This window comes from Lolium rigidum, chromosome 2 (genome assembly GCF_022539505.1).
Source record: "Lolium rigidum isolate FL_2022 chromosome 2, APGP_CSIRO_Lrig_0.1, whole genome shotgun sequence".
NCBI classification, from domain to species: domain Eukaryota; kingdom Viridiplantae; phylum Streptophyta; class Magnoliopsida; order Poales; family Poaceae; genus Lolium; species Lolium rigidum.
In genome coordinates, this window is record NC_061509.1 from 38,049,824 (window position 1) to 38,071,175 (window position 21,352).

Below are 21,352 nucleotides of genomic sequence, written 5' to 3' on the forward strand. Positions count from 1 at the left end.
GCAGGGTGTGAGAGGGCTAGAGGTGTGCACCATTGATTAAAGTGAAAAGCATATGTGGTACATGCAAATGAGTGACATGCTTGAGCATGGTGATCATGGCCAAGGTGGTGTCATATCATGATGTGCTTTTCAGAGTACCATGGTGTACTATCAATGATGGAAAGAGAGAGAGAGAGAGAAAAGTGAGAAAGTGATGATTAAAGTGAATTGTACCCCATTTTCACTTTATGTGTACTTTTCATCTCCAAAGCAATGACCTCCCTTGTGTGTAACTTTGGACAAATGGCTGCATGGTTGTGTTCTAAATGATGTTGGGCAACAATGTGTGGCATTGGTTTGAAATTTGGAGAGGTTTTATGAAAATTCAAATAGTGGAGGGTATCTAGAATTTGTTTCAAGGTGGCATCTTGGCTTGAATAATTAGAGTAATGGTCAAAGCTTTGGTCAAAGTGGTCAACACGAAAAATGTTCATCTTGATGAGGTCTTGGATGAGGTGCAAAGAGTTGTTAGGGTTTGGTTTAAGAATCTCTTAATAGAAGAGCTCAAAGTGGGTAAGATAATATAAAATGGCCAAATGACCATTATCAAAAGTAAGTTGCATTTGAATTCTTCTTTGATTTGATTTGTGTTTCTTTGATTCAAATGGATGTGTTATTGATATATAAGGGTTTTACAAACAATGGCACAAGCCATGGTGGCCTTGGTTGAAGATTTTCCAAAATGGCTAAAGTGTATGTGAGGGAAAATGGATTTTTCTCACCATGTGATTTCTCTCTATTTGATTTGATTGTTCTTGTCTCCAAAGTGATTCTTATTAGTTTAGAAACATTTCCAAACCATGGAAACCATTCCAAAAGGTATAGCTCAAAGATTTGCAAAAATGGCCATAACACATAAGAGGTGAGGTGTCAATTTTTCTTAATCTTGTAAATTGTTCCCCTTGCTTTACTTGGGCATGGATTAGGGTCAATTTAGGGTAAGATTAGGTTTAGAGATGGTTTCACACCATTTGGTCAAGGTATAAATGCATAGGTCAAGTTTTGGGTAAAATAGCTATGTGCCACATATGCCTCTATGCATAAGTTGCATTTGATTTTTAATTTGACTTGGCTTGACCCAAATGAGGTTGTTGAGTGTTGAAATGGTATATAGGAGTGATCCAACCATTCACAACATGTCTTAGGGTCAAGATTCTTAAATTCACATATTTGCTATTTTACTCTCGTATGCCTCTATGGAATTTTTAGTTTCTTTTTATTTTCTTTTGTTTCACTTGGATTTGGTTTGATAAGTACTAGGTAAGGTGTATGAAGGTTTTCCAAACCTCTAAACAAAGTAGAAAGGTCTAGGGTAAAGATTTATAAAAATAGCCATAGGCACATAGGCCCCTTTCTTATTTATTTTCCTTTTATTTTATTTTAACTAGGGTGATGAAAAGAGGGGTGAGGTTTAAGGTTTAAGATTATTCAAATACTAATAACAAGCAATCATGGCAATAGCACAAGAATTAAGCAAGATTACTATGGATAAACTTAATTGAATAAAAGTTTTTGTTAGTTCCGAAATTTGGAAAATGGGAAATTCATTTGTTTTGTTTTGAAATTTTTGGGATGTTACAAACCCTTCCCCCTTAAACAAATCTCGTCCCGAGATTTTAAGAAAAGTTAGGTTCCTAAGAGAGATTGAGAAATTTGGTTAACAGGAAAACATACTTGGCATGGCCTGAGGTGCTTCCTAGGCTTCAGTGGCAGTCATGTGGTAGAAACGGCCGTTGTTGTTGTTCTGGTTGCTTCTACCTGCGAAGCGGCGCTGTTGCTGGGCAGGTGCAGCAGTATTAGGGGCAGTTTTGGCAAGATTCTTGGGGCACTCATTGGAGTAGTGACCCACAACTCCACATTCATAGCAGTTTATAGTGGACTTGTCTCTGGGGGCATGGTTGGGTATTGGGATGAGCTGCTCCAGTGATGCTATCCTCACGCGGAGGCGAGCAATGAGGTAGTCCTTCTTGGCGTGCTGATGGCGAAGTGCCTTGCGCTCCATTGCAAGGATGTTGATGGTGTCGATCTATCTTGGCGTGCTCAATGTGCATCCGGTTGGCACTGGGCACGGGAGTTGTTGCGGGTAGGAGGGGCCATCTCGAACAATGGGGTAGATCATAAGATAAGAGGGGAATTTCTATGGTTTGTTTTGTTAAAGTTTTTAAAAGTTCATAACTTGAAAATTTGAGTAGTGTTGCGGGGGTAAAAACCAACAACACTTTTTCATTCATACCAAGCATCACACATTACAAAGCTAACACACCGTTGGTTTGAAGAACCATTCATTCGTTCTACGATACAAGGGGATCCTGATACAACTCACACATACGAAAGTGCTTTCAAAGATACTACTCTTCAGGGGGGGATTCTTCATATTCACGGGTAATGTGCTTGGTGAAAGGCGAGGGCGTTGTCCAACTCCTTGCGGGTCTTGTACAGCATGTAGTCGAGGTGTGCTACATAGTGGTTCATCTCCGTGTGCGGGGGCATGGTCATCGGTCTTCCGGTGGGGTCATGTCTTGGGTAGTAGATGAAGCGAGTGTTCTTAATCTTGTTCTCATTTTGTCCACACAGACGAGAAATTGCTTCTTGCATTGCTCTGACTAGTCCTTCCTTCCAAGTGTTTCCCGTTACAGAAAACCATATGGTTTCCCATATTGGGGTTCCAGGCTTCCTTCGTAGATCGGCAGAAACTTCCCACCGAGGTGGTCCTCCGGAGTGATTGTTGAGGGGTGTTCCGAAGAACTCGGGGTACGGGCGTCCTAGATAGTCCACTAGTTGCTTCAAGTCTTTCTCGAACATCAGGTTTCCTCCGTGACCAAGCTGATAAAACTCCCAGTTGTACTCCATCTGTGAAGAATTATGATGACTAAGTTAGAGAAGTGTGTCAAAATTTTAGGTAATAGTATAAGAAGAATGGAGCATAACTTTCTTATTTTGAAAAAGATCTCAATGATAAGAGGGAGAATAAGTTTTCTTAAATAGTCACTTCATTTGTTTTGAAACTAAAATTTTCAGACGTCCATTCTAACTAGGGTCTCCTAAGGTCAACAATGGCTCTGATACCAACTTGTCAACACCCGGGTTTTTAAGTCCAGATGCCTATTATGCCATTCCTCGCAATCCCAGGAATATTGTTTTTGCGAGACATAATAGATTGATATCACAACACATCATTCATTACATACCATAATCGTCTTACAAATAAAGGATCACATGATCCAGTCTTAATACAACATAGGGGATCTAGAGATCCAAATACGAAACACATAGCGGAAGCGAAATAGTAGCGGTCTTGGTCCATCTATTCCACGAGGCAATCGTTTACGTCAGAGTGATCCTAGTTGTCGTAGACGTCCTCGCTGTCCTTCTCCGGGTTCTGGTATTCCTCTTCATAGTCTGGCCATTTGAATAGCCAGGGACACAGCCATGAGTACTTTAAAGTACTCGCAAACTAATACTAAGGTAAAATACTATCAACTATAGTAAGGGGGTTCTAAGCTCTAGTTTTATTTGCATAAAGCCAGTTTTATTTCATAAGCACTTTAAAAATCAAAGCCTCTTCATTTAACTAACTCAAGTGGGAACATTAGTGTCATTCCCACAACTCAGTTGTGATTCAAAGTCAAAGTCACCTTTCAATTCAAAATCACAAGTCACCATTCATATTTTTAGAAAAGTTCTGATGACGGAACAGTATGGCCTTTCCAACTGTCCATAACCGCGGACGCGGCTATTCGAATAGGTTTAACTCTGCGAGAGGGTGTACACTTGTGCCACAACAATTGCAATAGTTCGTCGGGGTAAGCTGGCCCCGATTTATCGTACGCGATACGCGAACTACCAATCCTAACCTTTCATTTACATACTCTAGTATAGGCACCTCTCCCCATGAGCTTGGCCTCCCGGTGAAGACACGCGGTCAGCTCCGGGAACCGCACGAGGCTTGGGCCGGACATTCACCTCATTTCACGTCATTTCACATCACTTCACCGAGTACGGAGGCAGCCTCGGCATAACCCCCTATGACGCTTGTTTAGAGGGAACCCATACTAAAATACATAAGTTTCCGGCTAAGCCTTACCCGGATTCGGGTATTGTGGGGGTACTTGTAAAATTGGAATGGTATCGCATCCGAACCCAACCATCGGTGTTTTTGGAAAAGTCACCAAGTCATTCACCAGTCATATTCACCTTCAAAAATCTCTCAATAGAATGACTCATCATTCCAAGGTTTTCAAAGTCATTTCACTTCACAAATTCCCAACTAGAGTAGTCACTTTTAATCTTGAGCACTAGCAACTAGTTATGAGGGGTGCTAAGTATCTTGGAGCTTGCTAGGCTAAGTGTGATGCTCTTGTACTACTCTATAATTCAACCAAGTGGATCATAAACCAAAAAGTAACTTTGATAAATAAAATCAAGTAAAGCTTGATAAGTAAAAACTTGGGATAGGTTCATAAAGTAAAATGTAATGGTGCCTTGCTCTTGTAGAGCTTTGCACTTTGCAAGAATATAAACTTGCAACCAAAATAGTTTGCATTAGTCTAGCTTGCATTGGTAATAGCTTGCCTTGATTGGCGATGTGATCAAAGTTTTCTTGCCCTTCCTCTTGGTAGAAGACCTCTTCTTCTTGATAGTCTCCGGTACTAGCGTCTATAAACGAATACGAGGATACAATCACCAAACAACACTTAAGTAGTCTTAATTAGCCTTAATGGCTCACAAAATGGATCTAGCATCATTACTTAACATCTATTCACACATTAAGCTAGGGTTTCCTTATTTAATAATAGGAGAATAATTTCCTCTTATTGAACATTGAAGTTAGGGTTTCTCTTTGGTTTGGAGGAATAATTTCCTCTCATTGAATTCTTCTTAAGATTTAATCTTTTCAAACAACCAGGGGTGATCACATGTTGACCAAGGTCAACACTTCACACTTATCATTTGAGAAAAATGATTTAAATGAGATTCATCATCTCATGTGATTTAAATAACTATTGCAAATGAAATACTATTATGATTTAAATTCTACAAGTGAGCAAGTATGAGCCTAAGTAAATAAAGGTCAACACATTACTTCATATCACTTGAGAAAGGATTTAAATGAGGTGCTACACCTCATAGATTTAAATTCTAAAATTTGGATATAGTTTAAATGGACTAGTATTGACTACATAGCCAATATTTTGCTTCTAGCCCATGATCATGTACAGAACCCATAGCATCTTTTTACATAAACAATTAGAGTTTGTGAAATGTGAATTATGAGAGGTGGAATCACCTCAAAATTCAAAAGGTTTGATTTTTAATAATTATTCTAAGTCAGAAAAGTCTATGTCTTGTTTATTTTGCTACTTTAATTCTACAACAGCTATTGGTTTGAATCCAGTGGCATTGGATAGATAATTTCACAGGCTTTCCAACCATATGAAATTCACTAAAAATGGCCAAGTAGATTTGGAGATATTTGATTTCTAGAAAAGCATCTGATAGCAATTTGAATGAAAAAGAATTAAACAAAATTTGAATTCAAACGGGGGCGGGAACGGAGTTGGGCCGGCCCAGCTACTGCCCGGGCCTGGCGTGCATGGCGCATGCACGTCGGGCATGCGCGCAGCACATAGATCGTCAGATGACGATCCGACGGTGCTGGGCCGTCGTCTTCCTCCCGATGCTGCAATCTTGCGGGAGCCATATCTCTCACCTCGGAGCTCGGATTGAGGCGTGGTTAGGTGCGTTGAAAAGGTATTTTCAAGGGCTACAACTTTGGTGTAGGGCTCGATGGCTATGGTGATGAAAATCTGGACGGTTTTTGAGGGATGCCGCCGGTGGCCGTGGCGAGCTCTTGGCTCCGGTGTGAGGCAAGGAGGGAGAGAGGGAGGCTCTAGGAGGGAGAGAGGGAGGCTGTGAGGTGGTGTGGTGGTGTGGTGCTGTCGCAAGAGAGGAGGGGGGTTTATATAGGCTTGAGAGAAGGAGGAGGACAAGTGGTGGCATGGTGAGGTCTACATCAATGGCATGGGCTTGGCATGGTCCTCTTTGCATCATTTTCTTGGTCTATGAGTGCTGCATGCTTGGTTGAGGTGGGATGATGGTATTTGACATAGGGTGCAGGGTGTGAGAGGGCTAGAGGTGTGCACCATTGATTAAAGTGAAAAGCATATGAGGTACATGCAAATGAGTGACATGCTTGAGCATGGTGATCATGGCCAAGGTGGTGTCATATCATGATGTGCTTTTCAGAGTACCATGGTGTACTATCAATGATGGAAAGAGAGAGAGAGAGAGAAAAGTGAGAAAGTGATGATTAAAGTGAATTGTACCCCATTTTCACTTTATGTGTACTTTTCATCTCCAAAGCAATGACCTCCCTTGTGTGTAACTTTGGACAAATGGCTGCATGGTTGTGTTCTAAATGATGTTGGGCAACAATGTGTGGCATTGGTTTGAAATTTGGAGAGGTTTTGTGAAAATTCAAATAGTGGAGGGAATCTAGAATTTGTTTCAAGGTGGCATCTTGGCTTGAATAATTAGAGCAATGGTCAAAGCTTTGGTCAAAGTGGTCAACACGAAAAATGTTCATCTTGATGAGGTCTTGGATGAGGTGCAAAGAGTTGTTAGGGTTTGGTTTAAGAATCTCTTAATAGAAGAGCTCAAAGTGGGTAAGATAATATAAAATGGCCAAATGACCATTATCAAAAGTAAGTTGCATTTGAATTCTTCTTTGATTTGATTTGTGTTTCTTTGATTCAAATGGATGTGTTATTGATATATAAGGGTTTTACAAACAATGGCACAAGCCATGGTGGCCTTGGTTGAAGATTTTCCAAAATGGCTAAAGTGTATGTGAGGGAAAAATGGATTTTTCTCACCATGTGATTTCTCTCTATTTGATTTGATTGTTCTTGTCTCCAAAGTGATTCTTATTAGTTTAGAAACATTTCCAAACCATGGAAACCATTCCAAAAGGTATAGCTCAAAGATTTGCAAAAATGGCCATAACACATAAGAGGTGAGGTGTCAATTTTTCTTAATCTTGTAAATTGTTCCCCTTGCTTTACTTGGGCATGGATTAGGGTCAATTTAGGGTAAGATTAGGTTTAGAGATGGTTTCACACCATTTGGTCAAGGTATAAATGCATAGGTCAAGTTTTGGGTAAAATAGCTATGTGCCACATATGCCTCTATGCATAAGTTGCATTTGATTTTTAATTTGACTTGGCTTGACCCAAATGAGGTTGTTGAGTGTTGAAATGGTATATAGGAGTGATCCAACCATTCACAACATGTCTTAGGGTCAAGATTCTTAAATTCACATATTTGCTATTTTACTCTCGTATGCCTCTATGGAATTTTTAGTTTCTTTTTATTTTCTTTTGTTTTACTTGGATTTGGTTTGATAAGTACTAGGTAAGGTGTATGAAGGTTTTCCAAACCTCTAAACAAAGTAGAAAGGTCTAGGGTAAAGATTTATAAAAATAGCCATAGGCACATAGGCCCCTTTCTTATTTATTTTCCTTTTATTTTATTTTAACTAGGGTGATGAAAAGAGGGGTGAGGTTTAGGGTTTAAGATTATTCAAATACTAATAACAAGCAATCATGGCAATAGCACAAGAATTAAGCAAGATTACTATGGATCAACTTAATTGAATAAAAGTTTTTGTTAGTTCCGAAATTTGGAAAATGGGAAATTCATTTGTTTTGTTTTGAAAGTTTTGGGATGTTACAGCAATCCAGCTCCGCGAGTCCGCGCTCGCGCAGGGGAGGCCGGCGACTCCTCCGGCCACGCCGACGCGTTCCAACGATCGCGCTCCGGCTGCTGCTCCGGCCTGGGATCCCTGGCCACAACCTCCTGCGCATGCGACGGCACCTCCTCCACCGCCGGCGTACGAGCTTCCATGGCCCACGCCAGAGTTCTTCGACCTCGTCAGCGACGACGAGCAGTAGGCAGCACCTACTTTTACAACGCCTTTATGGCTTTTTATGTTTTTTATTAATGTAAATTATAACTTTATCCTAACATACCAAAAGATTTTGTCTCTATGTGCTATCGAAAGGGCAGCCTGTGATTATTTTCCACAATATCAACGAGGTCACAAGAAACCGGTCAACATGCGTGCGTCCAAAGTTATAACCTGAACGCGGTTCTAATAGTAGCCACCACGTGCCAATCGCGAGTTTTTTAGTAGTAGTAATATATCACCTAACGGATAAAAAAATACCCGTTAGGCACATGTCAATTTCTTGATGTGTGCTCACATATACATGTGATCACCAGGGTTGATTCGCACAGATGAATGAGGTGGATTTTAAAAATCTCCGCACTTGTACATAAGGCTAAACTATTTGTGCAAGCTTCAGTCTCAGTACCATAACGTAGATGTTCACATCCCGAGGTCTCTCATGCTCACATTGGAGGGAATTGACAACAGAAAAAAGTAGTTCAGCTCTTGCATGCCATATTGTTATGTGCACACCAACCCAATACCGTCTTAGATGGGCGCTGCAAGTGATCTTTGTTGGGTCAATTTCTATGGATCTATGGAAGTACAAAACCACTTCTACAACAATCTATTTATATACAGCTATTAGAAACATTTATAGTTGTTAGATAAAGTCCCTTTAGTTCTAGATAAAGTGATAATCCATTTATAGCTGGTAGCAGCAACCAGCTAGGCTTTGTTGAATACATGGTCTGCACTTACTGTCATTAGTAAAGTTTGGATTGCTGCCTTCCCTGTTGCACCTCCCCATCACCATCGCTCTTTGTCCTTCCCTATCCACATATACAAAAACTCAAATCTCATCAGATCTGATAGGCACGCACCTACTCAAGGAGTGACTGATTTCCCTCTGTATTGCGTGCTTGTGACTTCCTTGATCCGGTTAGAATAAAATGTGTTGCCTAAGCTCGTATTGGGGGATCCGCCTGCAGTGGACAAAGGTTTATTTAGGCATGGGTGGTCTCCGGCGACGTAGTGTGCTTTGCTTAGGTGGAAGCGGTCGTGCATCATTCAGAGGATGTACTTTGCTATCTTTCTCCTCTCCCGTGCTATAGCGAGTTGATGTTTAGTCGCTGCACACGTTGAGCACGTACCTTACTATATATCTTATGCAAATGGACGCTGTTCGTACGGAGCATCAACCGTTGTGTGTAATCGCGTTGTAGCTTCTCTATTTAGTTGACGACGTGAACTTCGCTATGAATTATACCAACCTGAGACTAATATATGAGCACAATCACATGCCGTGCAATTGCAAGCGGTCGCTCATGACGGCCGATGGCGAGTGCGCTGAGGACAGGTGATCCTCTTCGCCTGGGGCAGGTGGTCTTCCAGCCGGCTTTACCGGGGGATTGATTGGGTTAAGATGAGCACCTCTTCACACGATGGGTGAATCTGCCCTGTGTGGTTTCGAGGAGGCACATCTCGAGTACATACTTTTTGTTGGCACCATCGGGTACGTCGACCGTGGCATCTTTTGCTGCGATTACCGTGGTACCGACAATGATGGTTATATCAAGATGGTTGCATAGTTCATGTTGAGTTTGAGATTCCAAGGGATGACATCGGCGAGATTTTAGATGTGGTGAAGACTGTCATCCGGATGATCGGTGTTTTGCAACATGCTAGGCAAGCGGGGGTGGCAACACAGGGAGGCTTCGTTCTTGGTGGTGTTCTTTTGACACCAAGTTTCGGTTTCCGAGGTGAAAACCTTAGGTCTGACCTTCATTGGTTGTACCTGGCAATGGCGGATCAATATTTCTCCTTGTTGAAGGCATTGTCTGGAGTTTATTCGAACTTTCTTTGGGATGACACCGTTTTCTTCTTGGAGGTGTCGTTCTTGGAGAACCTTTTTGGAAGCGCTGGTGTGGCCATTGGTGGTGGTAGTTCATGTTGCTTGGCTGATCAGTTCGGCGGGCATTTTATTTTTTCTTTCTTTTTTTTTGGCTGTGTGCATCCTTGATGTCTATTTTGACATTATGTTGTTGCAGAGGCTGGGTGTAATTGATATTTCTTGATATTAATATATACCCTTTATCGAAAAAAAATGAGCACAATCACATTTTTTTGGTATGCCAGATTTTTTTTGGATGATGTTGAAACATATAGGAAACCATGAACATTGGTTATGATTTATTAGTGTTATACCCATTGTACCATTATCTATTTTTGTTTGTTGTGATGAATCACAAGGAGGGTAGTTTAGTAAGGCATTTGTTCAAGAAGAGCCTCCTTCCTTTAGTATGCACACTAAACTGATCATATGTATTCTCAGCAAACATGCACAAATTTAATTTGATGCCAATGTTTGTGCTTTCATCAAAATATTCATCCTTTAGTTGGACTCTTCACTATGATGCGGTGCTTTAGTTACTGGCTTCAAAATGTATTTTTTTGGAGGTGTGCCTGTCCTTTAGTTGCTCGGGTCACTCGGTCGCAAACATGTGGCCATCACATGGTATCGCAGCAACGAATACACTGCCGACTGGGGTCACTCAGTCAAGTTTTTTAAGTATACCGACTCCAATAATATAATTTTGAGGATCGGCTTTATTTTCTGGACCTATTCTTCCAATTTTTTGGTCAGTTTTTAATTTCACCTGGCCTAAATATTTTTTGGGAGACAGTTAGTTTAGAACCAACTCTATGACTTTTGGAGTAGTTTCTAGTTTTAGTCAACTCGTTTAGAACCAACTCTATGACTTTTGGAGTAGTTTCTAGTTTTAGTCAACTCCAAAAATATATTATTGAAGTCTGTTTTTTATTTGGAGCCCGTTTTGAGAAAAATGACGCATATAGCTTTTTTTTTGAAACAGGGCAAAAGTGTTGCCCATTCTCTTCTTCTAAAACCGACTGACTCTAATACTCGAATTTCTACTGTAGTGCGTACAAAATAGTAGTGTATTTCAGACACAACAAATGCAATAGTCCACTTATTAGTACTAGTTTGTGGCACGTGCACGTTTACGGTATCTAAGTGGAAGAGTACAACCTTTTTGTGAAATGGTAATGAATAAAAACATATGGCACTCTAAAAAATTAAAATTGAAGGTCATTACATTTTTTCTTTAGATCATTACAGTTAGTTTTATATAAAGTATCACCAGAGATGTTGAAAAATATTAGGGATCTGTCTATCAAGTACTAATTTTTTTTATTGAATTTGATTTTTTTTACTGTAAGTTAGTTTTAAATAAGAGATTAGTGATCAGTAAACAATTCAGAAACATATTAATTCTTTTTAATTTAACCATGTGAGATGCAATTATTTGTTTATTAAGGTTATCATTTGTAGTGTAATTCTTATTCGTTTAGATGCCAGGGGCGTATCCACATTGAGCTTCCATGGTTCCTAGGACGCTAGGACAGTGGGTGCAAAAGTATTTTTCGCTACTCCCTTCATTTGAAAATAAGCAACTTAGATTTATCTAGGTTCACGTGTACCTAGAAGTGTTCTAATGTGTAGATACATGCGAATCTAGATAAATCGAAGACTTTTATTTTTTAATGGAGAAAGTATTTTTCATCTAAGTGAGAAATTTGTGTGATTTACAAAGTATGATTTTCTCTGTGGGTCTTTGTTAACACTTAACACACATAAGTCGCAAGTTCTGTCCATAAAAACAGATTTATTTAAATGGGTCTGAAGAAACCTTCATCACAGAACTAAGAGATGGGAAACATCTCTTTCAATCTTTACAGTATATATTGGAAAAATCAGGATGGGGTAACTCATGGTCAATTGCTGGTCGTGCCAGGTGTCCCATAAAAAAATCATGTGCATGTACTACTTCTAGCTCCGCTTGAGCTTGAATAGAAAAATACATTTATCGGCAGACCTCCCACGTTGCAAGTTTGCATGGACTGTAGTTCTCTAGAACAGTTGGCTAACTCCTAGGAGGTTCGCACGTGCATGCTCGAGCTGGAATGATTGGATGCACAGTGCAAACTAGGAGAGGCGAATCCAGCGCAGCACGGCCATTGGATTATTTATATCGATACTTGATGGACGGCAGATGACAGTTTCGTAATGAAAATCAACGGCTGCAATAGCTTTAAAGGTGTTTAGGCGGGAAAATGTAAAGAGGTCGGAAATCCAATTTCAAAACTGCCACGCTGTAGTAGTAGAGATAGAGACTAGCAGTTGCACTAAGCATTACTCTTTCAGGGGTTGCTCTGTGAGCTATCCACAATTCGGTCCCAAACGTATTTACAAAGATGGATGATCTGAATTTTAGCATTCTCTGCACTTCTACACTTCTACACAGGGCTAAACTATCTGCAGATGTTTCAGTGTGAAGATCAAAAGGTAAAGGTTAACATCCTGAGGTCTCTCATGCTTGCATTGGAGGGAATTAAAATAGAAAAAGATAGTTCAAATTTTGCATGCCACATTGTTCTATGTACATGAACCCAAGACTATCTTAGGTGGGCTCAGCAAGTTATCTCTGCTAGATCAATTTCCCTCGGTCTATTGAAGTGCAAGACCACTACTACTAGAAAAATATATTTATATATAACCATGAGAAGCATTTATAGTTGCTAGATAATGTCCCTTTGCTTCTGGATAAAGATATACTCTTTTAATAGCTGGTAGCTGGAACTAGCTAAGCTTTGCTGAATACATGGTCCGCATCTTAGATAGAGTGAATTTTATTGAAGTTATGAACCAACACATACTCCCACGCTACCTTTCATTCGTCATCTCATCAACTATACAACTATATACCTTTGAATATCCATGTTTTCAATGGCCTTTAAGATCCCATCTCGCTCGTCCACCCCTTCCACATCTTAACCGTCTACGGGCCATTGTCGCGGCTCACTCATCTCCGGCGTGGGCGACGCCAGCGCGATGCATTGCGAGGCTCCGCATGAGCGACGCGGACGAGTTGTTAATCCAGTGCTGCATCTGTTTGGTAAACCTAAGCAACCAACGGAGCACTAATGTTGTTAATCCAGTTGTTTCCTCGTAGTTGATACCAACGTCCTTGTGCACAGCCGGATCATCAGACCACATTAGTTTAGACACCTTTTGACATCCAGAGAACTAAATCGCAAATTCTTCATTCTTCATTCATCTTTGAAATCGATCAGGGCAAATGTGTGGGTTTACTCCGGTCACTCGATCCCAAACATGTGGCCAGCACTATGGTATAGGTCACTTGCATCACATCAACGAATATAGGGCTGCCTGGGGTCACTCAGTCGGTTTTAAATTACCCGACTCCAAAATTATTACTATTGTTGAGATCGGTTTTATTTTTTGACTGATTTTTCGAGTTGGTTTTTGATTCCACGCAACTCTAATATTTTTTTGGGAATTGGTTTTTATTTCCACGCAATTGTAATATTGTTGGGGATTGAAATTTACCTAAAGTCTTGGCCTTTGATAGCTGCAGGGAGACAATCCATGTGTCAGAATCTTAGTTTACTATTTTTTTCTGTTGAATTTGTTTTGGTTTTCTTTTGTTTCTGTTGAATTTCATATTAGCCTTCCCCAACTTGTTTGAAAAAACAATCTTTGTTGTTGTTGTTGTTGTTGTTGTTGTTGTTGTTGTTGTTGTTGTTGTTGTTGTTGTTGTTGTTGTTGTTGTTGTTGTTGTTGTTGTTGCTGTTGTTGCTGCTGCTGTTGAAAACTGACTCTACCGACCGATAATGATACTACAATTTATACCCATGCCCAGTGCGTGTATTGTGTACAATAATCCAATATTTTAGACACGACAACAAGTTCTTCACGTTGCAATCTTCAGTTTGCTGAAAGTTTCATATTCAGTACTATAAGGTGCAGTAAAACATTACTCCGTGCGGGGTTTTCTCTGTGTGTGATCCACAATTTGCTCCAAAGCATGCTTACGAAGATGAATTGAATGAGGTGGATTTTAGAAATCTCGCACTTGTACACGGGGCTAAACTATTTGAGGAAGCTTCAGTCTCAGAACCAGAAAGTAGAGGTTCACATCCCGAGGTCTCTCATGCTCATATTGGAGGGAATTGACAACAGAAAAATGTAGTTCAGGTCTTAGATGGGGTCTGGAAGTGATCTTTGTTGGGTGAATTTCCATCGGTCTATGAAAGTAGAAACCCACTATTACAACAAACTATTTATATACAACTATTAGAAACATTTATAGTTGTTATATAAAGTCCCTTTGGTTCTAGATAAAGCGATAATCCATTTATAGCTAGTAGCTACAACCAGCTAGGCTTTGTTGAATACATGGTCCGCACTCACTTTCGTTAGCAAAGTTTGCAACTAATAAACCCATCCACGCGAGGTCGGCCGGTGTTTCATGCCTTCCCTGTTGCACCTCTCAATCTCCACCGCTCTTCATCCTTCCCGTTCCACATATACAAAAATTAAAATCTCATCAGATCCAATGGGCACGCACCTACACAAGGAGCAACTGATTTCCCCTCCGATGGTACTGTATTGCGCACTTGTGACCTCTTTGATCGGGTTATAATAGAATGTGTTGCCCAACCTCGTATTGGGGGATCCGCCTGCAGTAGGCACATGTTTACTTAGGCATGGGAGGTCTCGGACGATGTAGTTTGCTTTGCTTAGCAGGAATCGGTCGTGCATGAGGAAGAGTTTGTACTTTGTTATCTTTCTGTTCTCCGTCGGTGTAGCTAGTTGATGTTTAGTTGCTGCACCTATTGAGCATGTACCTTACTATCTTATGCAAGTGGGCATGTACCTTACTATCTTATGCAAGTGGATGCGGTTCGTATGGAGTATCAACCGTTCTGTGTAATCGCATTGTCGCTGCTCTGTTTAGTTCGTTTAGTTAACAATATGAACTTCGCTAGGAATTATACCAAACCTGAGACTAATACCTGAGCACAAACATTTTTTTTGGTATGCCAGATTTTTCGGAATATGTGGAAACATATACTAGGAAAATGTGAACATTGGTTATAATTTATTAGTATTATACCCATTGTACAATGACCTATTTTTGTTTGTTTGCTGCGATGAATCACAAGGACAGTATTTTAGTGAGGCAAACTGATCATGTATTCTCAGCAAAACATGTACAAATTTAATTTGATGCCAATGTTTGTGCTTTCATCAAAATATTCATCCTTTAGTTGGTTGCTTCAAAATGTTTTTTTTTTGAAGGGCGGGGGCAGGAGGAGGGGGCGGGAACGCCCCGTCGCCGGCGGCGGGAGCGAGAGGCGGCCACGCTTCCATCGCGGTGAGTGGGGGTGGCGGCAGCGCGCTAGGGTTTTAGGGTTCCGTGTTTCTCCTCTACTATCTGTTTTTTGGCGCTTAGGGCATCTCCAACGGGGCGACCCATCCCGCGCCCGCGCGTCCGGATGGGTCCAACCGGACAAAAACGCGGCCCAGCGCGCGGACCCATCCCTACAACGGATGGCCGCGGCGTTCGGGACGATTCAAACCCGGCCTGGGCCTCGTGGTTCTCGTTCTGTCGGCGCATGCTCTCTTGTCGGCCGCGCTCCACCGACGGAGCAGCCTCCCGGGCGCGCCGCTCGGGCGAGGGCATCTAGATGAGGTGGCGGGCTGCTCGCATAGCGAGGAGCTCGTTCTTCTGGCCGAGGAGGTCGTCTAATCGGCGGCGGCCGGCCCGGCAGGTGGCCTCGTGCTCCTTCGTCACGTGCGTGAGGTCGGCGAGGCGCTCCTCGATGGCGGCGTTGATGTTCGCCAGCGCGAGGTCCTCCTCGTCGACGGGCTCCTCCTCCGCGGCGGCGGCCCCCTCCTCCGCGGCCTCGTACCAGCCGTCCACGGTTTCGTGCCAGCCGTCTGCGGCCGCCTCCACCATCTCCGCGTCCTCTTCCTTCTTCGCCGCCGCCACGGCAGCGACGCGGAGCGCCTCGTCGTCGGCGACCCACCGCGCGTCCGCGCGCTCCCCCTCCTCCGTCCGCGGGAACATGATCCAGCGCGTCCGTTTGGGTCGCTCGGTTGGAGATGCCCTTAATACGCTGCTCATTTTACATTTAAGTACCCCAAAGGTATCAAAATCTTATATGTCTCCCTCTTGTGGCAGAACTACTCAGATTATGTGAATTAGGAGATCATGAGGGACCTGCAAGATAATTGCCATCTCCGCCACGATATAACGGCGTTGAGACGGAACCATCCCTCGCCGCCGCCGACGCATCTCGCTCGCCTCCATGGCCGAACCCAAACCCTAGACCCGCCGCCACTGCTCCCCATCCCGCGGCCGATCCCCACCTCGAACCATCCGGCTCTGCTCATCCCTGTGTTCGAACCTCGTCAGATCCGATGGGCATGCACCTTCACAAGGTGCGACTGATTTCCCCTCCGATGGTACCGTATTGCTCGCTCGTGACCGCGTTGATCCGGGTAGATTGTATTATCCGATTTCGTTTTCGCGGGTATGGTCCGCGGTTGAATTAGGAATCGGAGGTATCGGGCGATGCAGTTTCTTTTGCCTAGTAGGACTCGTTAGTGTACCTGTGCCACAGAGTAGCGTACCGTCTTCTGTATGCGGTCGTGTTTCCTTCGGATGTACGGTACTTCTGTCACCAGTAGCTTGTTTTGGTGCTCTAACCACTATCCAGTCGGAGACGACTTACTCAAACTAGCAATGTTTCACTTCATTTCTGCTCCAGAGAACAATACCTTTTTGTATACCTGATTTTATTTCTTACATGCTAAACTCTGTTCATTGGTTACTGGAGTTGTTAGTGTTCAATGCATTCCAAGCATGACTTCTGTTTTGGATTGTTTTCTGTGATGAATCACAAGGATGGTATCTGAGAAAGGTCGCTCTTCAAAAAGGCCCCCTTTATTGATTACACATCCTTAACTGATCATATGTTCTGATCAAACATTCACAAATTGTAATTTCCACAGCAATCCGTAAGGTGTTTGTGCTTTTCGACTGAAAAGTTTTATCTTTCAGTGGGTTGCTTCGTAATGGCGTATGTTTCCTTGTTTTCAATTTAGACAATGTACTTAGCTTAGTTCATTGCTTAATTGAGGCACTTGTCTGCTTGTTTGTTTGCTATGATGAATCACAAGGACGGTATCTGATTAAGGTCCTTCTTGAAAAAGGACTCTTATCTTGATTACACATCCTAAACTGATCATATGTTCTGAGCAACCAATGCAAAAATCTTAATTTTGGCAGTACTCCACAAGCTGTTTCTGCTTTCAAACTCAATGTTTATCCTTTGGTGTGTTGCTTCACAAATGTATTATTATGTTTCCTTGTTGTTCATTCTTTCATACCTGAAATGTACACCCTATACTTCACTTACTTCATGGGTATTAAGTTAACTGTATATGCTTGTTTATTTGCTGTGATGAATCGCAAGGACGGTATCTGAGTAAGCTAGCACTTGAAAAAGGCTACCTTCCTTGATTACACATCCTAAACTGATCATGTATTCTGAGCAAACACATGCAAAGTCATTTTGTGCTTTTAGAGCAGTCTGTTGTCCTTTTTTGTCATGTTATCTATCTTGAAATAATGAGCGCACCTACCTGTCTGCTGTGATGAATCACAAGGACGGTATCTGAGTAAGATTAGTCTTGAAAAAGGCCTCTTTCCTTGATTACACATCCTAAACTGATCATATATTCTGAGCAAACACAACACAATTCTTAAATTAAAAGCAGCTCCCACGTTTTTGTGATTTTAGAGCAGCCCATTGTCATTTTTTGTCATGTTAGCTATCTTGAAATAATTAGTGCATCTACCTCTTTGCTGTGATGAATCACAAGGACGGTATCTGAGTAAGGCAGCACTTGAAAAAGTCCTCCTTCATTGATTACACATCCTAAACTGATCATATATTCTGAGCAAACAACACTGCAATTGTGAAATTAAAAGCAGTTACCCCTTTTTGTGCTTTTAGAGTAGCCTGTATCCTTTTTTTTGTCATGTTTTCTTTCTTGAAATATTGAGTGCATCTACCTGTTTGCTGTGATGAATCACAAGGACGGTATCTGAGTAAGGAAGCTCTTGAAAAAGTCCTCCTTCATTGATTACACATCCTAAACTGATCATACATTCTGAGCAAACACACACATGCAAATCTGGAATTAGAATGAATTCACTAGTTGTTTGTGCTTTTCGAGCAAACTGCTATCTTTTTTTTTACGTTATCTGTCTTGAAATAATGAGCACACCCACTTGTTTGCTATGATGAATCACAAGGACGGTATATGAGTAAGGCAGCTCTTCAAAAAGTTCTCCTTCATTGATTATGCATCCTAAACTGATCATATATTCTGAGCAAATGATTTCTGATAAACGGTTACTAATATGGTTGTGGGACTCCTGTCATGCACCTGCTAATTTATAAGCATTTTCTCCAATTTGAAATAATGATAAATTTGTTGCCTTCCCTATGTCATTTTTCTCTGGAGCAATCAGTTTGTCTTGGTCGAATAATGATCACAAGTGCATAGTTCAGATGATCAAACCATGATTACTTGAACAAAATAGTCTTTCGCTCCTATCTGACGGCCATCAAAACAAATCTGCTCTGGAGAATCAAACAATTTCGTCTTCCTTTGATTTTATTTTAGCGGCCACTTTGTTAAGCATTATCAATTTTGAAACTTTCGCTGATTGTAAATCCAAAACTGAGAAAGGTCACAGCTGCCACTCTGGAGAATCAAACCCTTTCATCAATTGTAAATCCAAAACTGATCAAATAATCTGAGCAAATGATGAACACTCATTATTTTCATACTATTTGACTTGAAAGAATTGTACATATCAGCGTGAGTTAATTTCCCTGGATATATTTTTTTCCTGCTTATATTGAGTTAATGTCACAACAGATTTGTTTTAATTTTTTCTTGTATTTGCTGTGATGAATCAAAAGGACGGTATCTGAGAAAGGGGTCTCTTTAGAAAGTGATCCTTCCTTGATTATACACCCTGAACTGATCAATGACTCTGAGCAAATGTATGTGAACAATTAATACAGCTATTATGATGATTTATATTTACATTTTATCTCAATTCAAAGAAACACTGGGCCTCATAGCATTCACCTGATCAATGCAAATGTATGTGCTTCTTCAAATGAAAGACTTCTTGACAGCAAACAAGCAGATTAAAATGAAAAACTCTGGTGTTGAAGGATGGCTCTTGAATAAGTGCTTCTTCTATTGGTTGTACATCCAAAACTGATCTAATGTTCTTGAGCAAACGTGCCTAAACAATGTGAATAAATAATATAGTATTATTTGTTTCTTATAAAATTGACAAGTATAAATTTGTTTTGGTCAATCGTGATATATCCAAAACAGGCACTTCTTTTGAAAAGTTGTGCTCCCTCTCAGTATTGGTATTGTATTTATATTTATATGCGTTCTTAGAATATTGTGCCTTATTGTAGCTGATTATCTCTTAACAATAGGTTATTTTGTGCTTAGTTGCTTGTCTTTGTTCTCCTATATTCTTGCACCAGTATAATGTTCATTATTTTTTATGCTTTTGTTTTACAATCTCACTATGCAATAGTGGCATGTTTTAATCTATCCTTCCATTTTACTCAAATCATTTTATCTTTAGTTATGTGAGGAATAATGGTTATGTTTTGTACCACAATGTTAGTATTAGTATCTCTTTTAGTAGACCAGAATTGATGTGTACCACAATGTTCCTATCATTATATCTTTAAGTCGACCAGCAGTGTTCTCATCTGCTTTATTCTTTGTCAGGATCCTACAAAGTAGCGCATCGCTGGAAGCTGACCTGTAGGAAGATGGAATCTGCTGTCCTTGAGACCCCACTTTTACATGGTCTTCCTGATGAGATTGCCCTTCTTTGCTTAGCAAGGGTTCCTCGGCATTGTCATAATGCTCTCAGATGTGTCTCAAGGAGATGGAAAGCATTGTTATGCAGTGAAGAGTGGCACTCTTACCGCAAGCGGAACAATTTGGACGAGTCTTGGATATATGTGATATGTAGGGGTACTGGCTGCAAGTGCTATGTTCTTGCTCCTGATCCTGCAACTCGTACCTTGAAAGTCATCCGAGTCATGGAACCTCCATGCTCAGCGCGTGAAGGCATTTCCATAGAGGCCTTGGACAGGAGGTTATTTCTGTTGGGTGGTTGTAGCTGGCTAAAGGATGCTAATGATGAAGTGTATTGTTATGATGCTTCTTCAAATTCCTGGAGCAAAGCAGCTCCCATGCCTACTGCTAGGTATTTGTATTGGCATAGTTCTTCCTCCATGTACTTTAATTTCTGTTCCATTATGTAGCGTGCTATTCCTGTGGGGTATAGGATGGACCACTCACATGCACACTGCTTCAATGATTTCAGGTGTTATTTTGTATCAGCAGCTCTGAAAGACAAGCTCTATGTTACTGGTGGATTAGGTTTGACGGACAAGTCACCTAATTCCTGGGACATTTATGACAAAGCCACAGAGTCCTGGTTTGCGCACAAGAATCCAATGCTCACCCCTGACATAGTAAAGTTTGTGGCCTTGGGTGGTGAGCTGGTGACCATCCACAAGGCTGCCTGGAACAAGATGTACTTTGCTGGGATATACAACCCTGTTGACCAGACCTGGAGGGGCACGGCGAATGAGATTGCCTTGTGCTGGTCTGGCCCGACCGTTGTTCTGGATGATGGAACCCTCTACATGCTTGACCAGTCCCTGGGCACGAAGCTGATGATGTGGCTGAATGAGACCAAGGAGTGGGTGATGCTAGGCAGGCTGTCAGACAAGCTCACACGCCCCCCTTGTGATCTTGTGGCCATCGGGAGGAAGATCTACGTGATTGGAAGGGGGCTGAGCACAGTGACGGTCGATGTTGACACAGCGGCCAGGGTTGATGGTTTCCTGGTGTCCACGTCAACTGGCCCGCTGATGGAGCATGACTTCCCACCGGAGAGATGTAGGGTGATCACCATCTGAAAGACCAACAGTGTAATTGACTTTGCCTGTTAATATATGAAATAAAGACGATCTTCTTAGTAAATTTGCTTCATATGATCTGTAACAGTGGATGTATATTGACTACTCATTTTGAGATGGCTGTATATCGATGTTTTAACAGTAACAACATGAATTTCAGAGTGTGCAATATACCCCTGACTGATGTTTCTGTTTGTGCTTTTTGAGTGTAGTCCTGTTCTGTTCTCACTGAATGAGACAAATGTAACCATGGTAGTGCAAATTCTTTGCCAGAAATTAAGGGTGTGTTCGGTTCCAGAATCAAGTGGAATGGAACGGAATCGTTCCGCACCGCACCTAGAGTCAATTCTTGTGTTTGGTTGTGGAATGGAACGGAAAAGGGAATATTCTCCCCATATGTGGAATGCACCCATTCCACCG

At 41.5% G+C, this 21,352-nt stretch overlaps 1 protein-coding gene and 10 non-coding genes across 11 annotated transcripts; all 11 read left to right on the forward strand.

Moving 5' to 3' along the window:
- Nucleotides 1-10,217: 10,217 nt before the first annotated feature.
- LOC124693819 lies at nucleotides 10,218-10,328 on the forward strand. Its single transcript, XR_007000274.1, has one exon. It is a non-coding gene; the product is annotated as a small nucleolar RNA Z118/Z121/Z120 (small nucleolar RNA).
- Nucleotides 10,329-16,173: 5,845 nt separating this feature from the next.
- LOC124691589 (F-box/kelch-repeat protein SKIP4-like) lies at nucleotides 16,174-21,093 on the forward strand. Its single transcript, XM_047224880.1, has 3 exons — nucleotides 16,174-16,322; nucleotides 19,725-20,211; nucleotides 20,332-21,093. The coding sequence occupies exons 2-3, from the start codon at nucleotides 19,769-19,771 to the stop codon at nucleotides 20,930-20,932; spliced, it is 1,044 nt and encodes a 347-aa protein (XP_047080836.1). The 5' UTR covers nucleotides 16,174-16,322; nucleotides 19,725-19,768; the 3' UTR covers nucleotides 20,933-21,093.
- On the forward strand, nucleotides 16,765-16,872 carry LOC124693798. The gene has a single exon (XR_007000256.1). It is a non-coding gene; the product is annotated as a small nucleolar RNA Z118/Z121/Z120 (small nucleolar RNA).
- On the forward strand, nucleotides 17,041-17,148 carry LOC124693776. The gene has a single exon (XR_007000237.1). It is a non-coding gene; the product is annotated as a small nucleolar RNA Z118/Z121/Z120 (small nucleolar RNA).
- LOC124693774 lies at nucleotides 17,337-17,444 on the forward strand. Its single transcript, XR_007000235.1, has one exon. It is a non-coding gene; the product is annotated as a small nucleolar RNA Z118/Z121/Z120 (small nucleolar RNA).
- On the forward strand, nucleotides 17,530-17,637 carry LOC124693762. The gene has a single exon (XR_007000223.1). It is a non-coding gene; the product is annotated as a small nucleolar RNA Z118/Z121/Z120 (small nucleolar RNA).
- LOC124693738 lies at nucleotides 17,746-17,853 on the forward strand. The gene has a single exon (XR_007000196.1). It is a non-coding gene; the product is annotated as a small nucleolar RNA Z118/Z121/Z120 (small nucleolar RNA).
- Nucleotides 17,963-18,070, forward strand: LOC124693724. Its single transcript, XR_007000182.1, has one exon. It is a non-coding gene; the product is annotated as a small nucleolar RNA Z118/Z121/Z120 (small nucleolar RNA).
- Nucleotides 18,182-18,289, forward strand: LOC124693761. The gene has a single exon (XR_007000222.1). It is a non-coding gene; the product is annotated as a small nucleolar RNA Z118/Z121/Z120 (small nucleolar RNA).
- Nucleotides 18,429-18,521, forward strand: LOC124693868. Its single transcript, XR_007000314.1, has one exon. It is a non-coding gene; the product is annotated as a small nucleolar RNA snR60/Z15/Z230/Z193/J17 (small nucleolar RNA).
- LOC124693751 lies at nucleotides 18,858-18,965 on the forward strand. Its single transcript, XR_007000210.1, has one exon. It is a non-coding gene; the product is annotated as a small nucleolar RNA Z118/Z121/Z120 (small nucleolar RNA).
- Nucleotides 21,094-21,352: the final 259 nt, after the last annotated feature.